Genomic DNA, 7,936 nt, shown 5'->3' on the forward strand with positions numbered 1-7,936 from the left:
TTATATGGGGACACGTCCAAGTAAGATTCCTTAGAAATTGATCATTCATGCCCATTCCCATAGTAACTCACACAAGCATTTATAAATGTAAAGACAACAGGAGGCAGGAGAAACAGAAGGAAAATGTTAAAATGGAATTTCTGTTTTTTGTCCGAATTGCTGTACAAACACACACGTGAAGCCTGTCCATATCTGTGAACTGCTGTCTTTTTCTGCTGCTTGGTGCATTTTGGTGCAAGGCGTTTGCATGATCCCACAGATGTTTGCTTCCTGTGCAAAATAATATCTTGCATGATCAAAACTGGAAATATCACTGGAAATCCTGGGTCCAATATTTCCAGTGACTATACCACCTGCTTTGCTAACAGTTCACTGGAAGCCCAGTGAAGCAATTTTCTATCTTCTACAGCTGTTGAACTTCAGCACATTCTCTTTAAAGCCTCTGCTTTAACTTGAGCAGGTCTGAGCATAAACCCTTTTAAATACACAGCGCCACAAGCTTAGGGGTTCAGAATTAATCACGTAAACAAAACTTCCTCACGCAAAAAAGTCAGTCATGAAGTTCCATTAGATTCTGTACTGGGACCAGTACCTACATTATATATGCTTCCCTTACGGACTATTATTAGAACACACTGCAAACATTTATTTTATCTACTGAGCCAGTTTTAGTGCTGTTGAGCCACATGACAAATTCAAATGGCTAAATGCTGCTGGGGCACATGCACTTCTCCTCCCCTTTTTCTCACTGTATAATATCCTAATGTTTACCTTACCATATAAAGACAAAACTGTTGTCGTAAACTGGTGCTATGTGAATATTATAGAATTGAATCATTGTCCTGCTGAATGATAAAATGTCCTCGGGTAAGTTTTCCATAGAACGTGGAAACAAAGCTCTGCAAGATTCTGTTTTCTTTTCTGAGAACAGAAAGTGTTCAGACCTACATCCTAGGGAGCATTGGGTTTCCTAGTTAAAGCTGAAACTATATGGCTCTCTGAACCAATATCCATTTTATTATTTCGCATTGAAGGTGCTGAAGCATAGGACTTGAAGAAAACTGTCATTGGTCAGACCACAGCAGTGGGGACACTTTAAAAAAAAACTTTCTTCCAATAAGAATATTTGTTTCCAAGGAGATGGAGACAAATGTGGGTCATGGAAACAGCCTACAACAACTACACCAAGGAACAATGTCTGGAGTTTTCTCTTACTCTCTGTGCACAGAAAGCAAGTGGAAAAAACTGACGGACTGCAGAAACAATCCAGCAGAAAATTTCCTGTGAATAATACAGGTTACTCGGAAACTCTTCTCGTGTGGTGTCCAATCAGATTGCACTATCAAAAACACATTTTTACATCGTTACATCCACGGAAAAATAACAAGTGTTTAGGAAACTGCTTTAGACTCACCAGTTCTTAGAAATAAATTATGGCACAGACTATAATGTATTACTTCTTAAAAATCTTGACATTGTCAACATGTAACATTATCTTACACAAATGACATTGTGTAAGATTTACCAAAGGGCCATGGTGCACATGTCTACTACAGTTTCTTTTAGAGTTTACAATGAATTTTATTTGCCAGAACTGATGATGTTTAAGGTGCATTCAAGAATCTGATCCTCATTTTATTCCTTCTTTCATCGTTATGTTTTTTCACCTTTTTAAATGTTTCTGAAGATTTCAGTCAATGTTAAAATGTAGCTTGTAAGCCTTTCAGTAGCCCACTATAGAAATGTATTTGATAACTGAAGCTGTGAAACGTCAGCGATAACAGAACACTGCTTTGCCTCGCAAGCAATAATGCAAACTCTATATCAACATTTACACAGAAAACCAAGGGCTCGACCTACCTTAAAATGCTTAATTTGTTGATGTTGGCACTTCAAACTGGAAAACAACTCTAGCACCGTTCTTCTGTTCACCTGTGTCGCCCAGCCCAGTCCCAAATCAAACCCTACTGCTGCTGTTCCATCACACGTTGTTCAGATTGGGTTGGGGTTGAACTACACAGAGCAGAACTTGTCAGGGACCACCACTTATTCTACAGCTAGACGACACACCCAGATTTTGTCCACAGTTCAAGTCATATATGCATAACATACTCATCAGCATCAACACCTTCATCAAAAACAAAAAACAGTCTGCTAAACCTCCAGCTTGGCAACATACCACATCATAACTTTTGAAAGAAACGTATTTTACTGTAATCATAGTGCAGCACCTGCTTTCTCTCTTTCTAACCCACCCACACACAAACACAAACACAGATCCTGTCATTTTGAGACAAACAGAAACTACAGGACATCTCTTCAAAGCAGGAATGAGTGTGGAAATGCAGGAGCCATCACATTCTCATACACAATCATCTACAGACACACACGCACACTACATTACACAACCAGGCTACAGTTCAGCCACATTCAGCAGCCAATGTACTGCTGGCCGTGCTGCCACATCATCCAGGTATGTGTTTGCCTTTTGATAATTCTACTGAGGAAGTCACGTCAATGTCAAACACTGTACGTTTGGAACTGAGGTCATGGCCCACTCATGCACTCTAACATGGCATAGTAAAACTGGGCCTTGCTCCACACTTGCTTTCAGCTGTAGCATTGTGTGCTGTGGAGGAGGAGGAGGCATGAATATAGCTCTTATATTCCACTATTACTCGTTGTTTTCTACCAAAGAGCACAATCAAACAGTCTTACAAACATGAGCCTTGCAAAGCAACTAAATAATTTCAGGTGGATGATTGTCAATAAAAAAGATGAAGCCTCTGTGTTTTGTTGGGAAGAGTGAAAGAAGCTGCGCTATTCAGCTTGTAATTTTCTTCAGACGTATCAATGACATACTTAAAAAGTGCAAATAAACATTAAATATTAACAACCTCTTCTGGTCGGTTCAGAAATTAAAGGAGGCTTATTTGCATATATTATAAGCAGCACCTGCAGCGGAGAGTGGGGCATTTTAAGTGTTGAGGGAGGGATGAGGTCTATATAGGCCTTGTAGTTGACTTAGTGTCGAGATCCAGGGTACAGGGGTCAAGGCTGACATCCATCCCAGGGAAACAGGACTCATCCTGGGGACACAGTTAAGTTTCAGGCTTCTGAGAATCTGATGTGTTGATGCCTGGTTCTGGTCTGTAGTTCATTTGGACCAATGAAACCTCTGCATTAAATCGTTACTTTTCTTTGAAAATATGCCATTTGTGACAAACATGTAATGTCATAAAGCATAGTTCATTCTGGGGATATAAAACGGCTGAGAGAGCCCAGCATCCTTCTTCCATCCAGGACGTCTCTTTACACATATATAAATATATTGCAACGTATATTTATATATATGTATGACCAGAGGTTAATACATTTTTCCTCTGGAAATGTCTTCACAACATGATTTTTCCCCCCCCAGAAGTTTACTGTCATGACAATCACGTTTCCTCCAAAGTTCCCTCAGTTGCCCAAATACCAAGACTGGAAAGGAGACAGACACACAATTAAAACACAAATACAACGACTCAGCTTAGAAATGTACAAAGTCAGAGTTCCTCTCACACACAAGTATAATCCAGGACTTTCTTGATCATGTTGAACTAAACACTGCTACTGAAAACATTTATGTGCAGTATTAGAGAGACGTTTGCCAGCAGCAGCTACAACTCAACCTTTGAAACTTCCATTTGGGAATACACGGCACAGAACTAAAAATACCAGAATTTTCCAGATATTGAACAGTGAAATCTCTAAATTTCTGGTGTTTGGGGTCATCTAATCCTTCCTGAAACGACTTTTACAATGAAGTAAACCATACTGACCTGCGCTTGGTAGAGTCCACCTGGGTCTCGAGGGGTGACTCCCACGAAGGATGATCGATTAGCTGGAGGGGTCCCCGGGGCAGAGTATGCTGAGGGTGAACAACAACAACTCTGCTCACTGTAGAATATTTGGCTGAATTAAGTTTGCTTATTGTTCGTCTTTCCCTTCAGAATTATCTGAGAAATTGATGTGAACTGGGCAGAGTATTGCCCATCTCCTCTTTACTCTATATTCTATAAATATATTATATTTATTCTGTCTGTATTGCAGGTTGGAAGTTGGAATAAAACCCCAAACTCCACAAATGTCGCCCAGCTTAGATCTGGGCTTTAAGTGTCCACTGCATATGAAATACAACTGACACACATTTAAATGTTTACACAGAAATGAGCAGAAAGGTAACAGCAATGTAAACAAAATATTCAATTAACTGCTAACTAACAACGACATTGTAACAACACTGTCTTTATCAGGTATTAACATCAGTCCACCTCCTGCATCTGGACCTGCCAGTCTATTCTCATACCTCTTTTTACAAGAAAGTGCAAATGGGTCACCTGCTCAACCAAGTGAGTGCAGAAAGCAGTATCTCAAAAGGCAGAGTTAATTCTTTTCATATTGTGCTTGAATGATAATGACCATCTCCTAACAGTGTCGTTTTTGAAAAACATTTTCCACTTTTAATGTAGGTAGTTGATCTGAATAACAGTATGGCATCAGATTTCTGTCAGAAATCACAAACTTGACAAAATATGAGAAAATTCTAATCTCGTGCATTGAACATGGAAGTGTACACAGCAGCTTCCACTGAACTGTTTTATTCTGGGCAGCATATTAATATTTGCTTATACTTTGGAAAATCTAATTTGCAGCGTTTACTAATAACTTTTATTTGACCAGCTTGATACTGAAGATGTACTGGAAGTTATTTGATTTTATGGAACAGATCATTAGTTGCTCTACTTGTCACTGATGCTCTAAGCCTCATTTTCACCGGTATTCACTGAAATGTTTTGTACAAACTGTATATATCTGTATATATAGTAGATTATTTATGACCACTTACTGGGTGATGTGGGGGAGTTTGCTCCTGCATCAGAGGACGTGGTAGTAGCTTTTGACTCTGTAGGAAGGGTCGGCCTAGAAAGGGAGGATGGGGGACTCGCCAGAGAGGGTGCAGGTCCAGGGGGTGCCAACATTTGTGACGAGATGTAGTGACTGGGCACTTTGACCTGGTTACTTCCATTCAGCTGAAATATTTTGGAAATATGAATTTTATTCATTAAAGAAGCATTAAACCCACAGTAATATGAAATATGCTAGTGTTATGGACAGAGGTGATGTCATGTGCCTCTGAGGGTTTTCTCCTTAGGGTGGAGACTGGAACTCACAGGAGGTGGTCTAATTTATACATTGCACTGTGGATATCCAGTGTGGAATAAAAAATTAGATGCGATTTCCTCTTTCTTTTGGTTGCTGCCTTTACGGGTCGCTACAACAGATCATCTGCGTCCATCTCACCCTATCCCAGCATCCTCCTTGGTCACACAAGCCCTCTACATGTGCTCCTTTATTACATCCATGAATCTTCTGAGGTCTTCCTCTTTTCCTCCTGCCTCTCAGCTCCATCTTCATCATCATTCTCTGTCTGATATATCCGCACTCGCTCTCCTGCACATGTCCAAACTATCTCAGCCTCTCTGGCTGTCCTTCTGATGTCCTCATTTCTAACCTTCTATATTTCTACACCTTGCATGTTCACCTTTCCTCCTGTCTCCCTCTAATTCACGCACACATATCCTGACTTGCTTCTACCTTCACCGCTCCACATTCAGGGGTTTTTTTTATGTAAAAAAAAGTATTTGCTGCATCAAAGTTCTTCTCTTTGTGTCTTTTTTTACTTTTATGTTTATACATGTGGAGATATTGTCACTCTCCATCTATAGACAGGGGTGCGCATAAGTGGTCCGCAGGTGCGCATGCGCTGTCAAAATAAAAGATGCACACCAGATGAGAAGTTGCAACGCGCATTTGTGTACATAAGATTTTCTGGCTTCAAACAAATGCCAGCTCACCTCCTGCAACCACTTTTCCGAGAATACGCGCTTCTTTTGCGGTTCGGACTCCTTCTGACATTTCTTTGGAGGTGGAGGAACACCAAAGTAATTGCTTAAAGGAGCTTCTTCGACATCTTTAAGAGTTCTAAACAAACGTCTGTCCTCCTCCAGAAAATCTTATGTACGCAAACGCGCGTTGCAACTTCTTATCTGGCGCACGTCTTTTATTTTGACAGCACATGTGCATCTGCGGACCACTTATGTGCAGCCCTGTCTATAGTTACAAAGTGCTGCAGGTCTGGAGGAACTGCTAATATGGTGATTGAATTGGTTGCACAAGAAATATCTGTCTTCAAAAACATTTGTACTTATTTTTGCAGCATACATGTAATACTAGCTTGAGGTGCAATGGAGAAAGGGAATAGTGTGTTGGCTTGTGTTGACTAGATGTACTCACTGAGCTAGGGGTTTGATTGGCAGGGTCACAGGCTAATGAAACCAGATCCTTTAGAGGGTCTTGGGCAAGATGAGGAGGATAACGGATCGCTCCATGGGGGAAGTAGGAGGAAGATGGGAAATGAAGAGATGAGGAGGGATGTGGACTCCGGGACAGACCTGAGAAAAAAAATGACATGTTGTTCTGTGCATCCTTAAAGTAAATAACAAATTAACATACAACATTAACATTAACACACACACACACACACACACACATATATATATATATATGTGTGTGTGTGTGTGTGTGTGTGTGTGTGTGTGTGTGTGTGTGTGTGTGTGTGTGTGTGTGTGTGCTACTGACCACTGTGAACAGCTATAACAGGCCGGTGGTGCTGAGTAAAGGAACCCATTCTTGGTGAGTCTTCCTGGGGAGAAGGACTGTCCAGTTCTGCCTTCTTCACCGGGGGAGACAGCCCTAAATGAATCCCACAACACACAGACACACACACAGACACACACACAAAAGCACCCAAAATTTTCTGTCATTTGTACTTATGTTAGTTTCTCTAGAAATTGGTCTTAAAATAATATAATATATAATCATGAAGCACACGATCCTGACTCAGCAGAAACCAGTTGTGTACTAGACCACAGGTATTTGTATGGCTTATAATGGAAAGGTTTTCCAACTGTTTCCCTTTGTGCTGATGTTGCATTTTAAAACGTTTTGTGGCACCTAACCAAAAAAGTAAGACATTGTATGTAAGTGATACTCAGCTCCATCAAATTAGAATCAGAATTTCCAGGTTAGGCGCCGGTGATTAGAACTTTGTTAGAGTGGCGTGAGGAACCTGTCATTCTTAAATGTCAGATGTGGTCTGCCGTTCTTCTTTGGTATTTGGAAAGTATAAGGCAAAGAGTGCAGGCATTGGTGCCCTTCCATGTGCATACGTGGGAAGCTGGAAATGAGAATAACAGTAAGAGCCCCTCCCAGAGCCCCCCAGAGTAGACAACAGTCACAGAATATGGACTGACTGAGTCACATAGCATAAATGTGGTGGGATGCAAAAGCTAAAGCAGATTAAAATGCACAGTTTTCAGTTTCAGTTTTCAGTTTTATTTGTCATATGCAAGTTAGCACAGGGTCAACATTGCAATGAAATGTGTTTGACGAGCAGCAGTCACTCAGCAGCATGGTACAGTAGAAGAAAATATAATAAAATATAATAAAATAAATAAAATAAAATAAAGTAATAAAAAAAATAGAAAAATAGAAGGAGCAAAATATTAGAGAGACGTGGTAAAAGAGAAAAGATGACTGAATATATACGTATCTATAAATATAAATATATGTACACTAGTGATTAAATAAGAAAATCTTGAAAAGAAATATGACGGGAGGGCAGATGGGATATTGTACAGGAATGAGCAGCAGAAAATTACAGTATTGTACTTTTTAAATATAAATAGCAATAACAATAAAGTGGAGTGACCAGTGCAGATTAAACAGAGTACTTGTGAAGCTGCAGGTAGCTTCTGAGTGCGTCCTGTGCACTGTGTTGTATGTGTTTAAGTGTTGTGGTTGAGGTGTCGTATGGCTTGGTGGTAAAAAC

At 40.2% G+C, this 7,936-nt stretch overlaps 1 protein-coding gene across 2 annotated transcripts in view; it reads right to left on the bottom strand.

Moving 5' to 3' along the window:
- Positions 1 to 2,259: 2,259 nt before the first annotated feature.
- The window catches only part of nfic (nuclear factor I/C), a 28,655-nt gene continuing 22,978 nt past the window's right edge, over positions 2,260 to 7,936 (bottom strand). For both annotated transcript variants that reach the window (XM_005734254.1, XM_005734255.1), the window contains exons 9-13: positions 6,685 to 6,798; positions 6,340 to 6,497; positions 4,892 to 5,075; positions 3,825 to 3,913; positions 2,260 to 3,483 (exon numbers count right to left, since the gene is read on the bottom strand). In XM_005734254.1, the coding sequence (XP_005734311.1) occupies positions 3,463 to 3,483; positions 3,825 to 3,913; positions 4,892 to 5,075; positions 6,340 to 6,497; positions 6,685 to 6,798 (566 nt within the window). In that variant the 3' untranslated portion in view covers positions 2,260 to 3,462. The remainder of the gene's footprint in view (positions 3,484 to 3,824; positions 3,914 to 4,891; positions 5,076 to 6,339; positions 6,498 to 6,684; positions 6,799 to 7,936) is intronic.

The sequence above is a fragment of the Pundamilia nyererei genome, unplaced genomic scaffold, assembly GCF_000239375.1.
Source record: "Pundamilia nyererei isolate P.nyererei 1_Seehausen unplaced genomic scaffold, PunNye1.0 scaffold00057, whole genome shotgun sequence".
NCBI lineage: Eukaryota > Metazoa > Chordata > Actinopteri > Cichliformes > Cichlidae > Pundamilia > Pundamilia nyererei.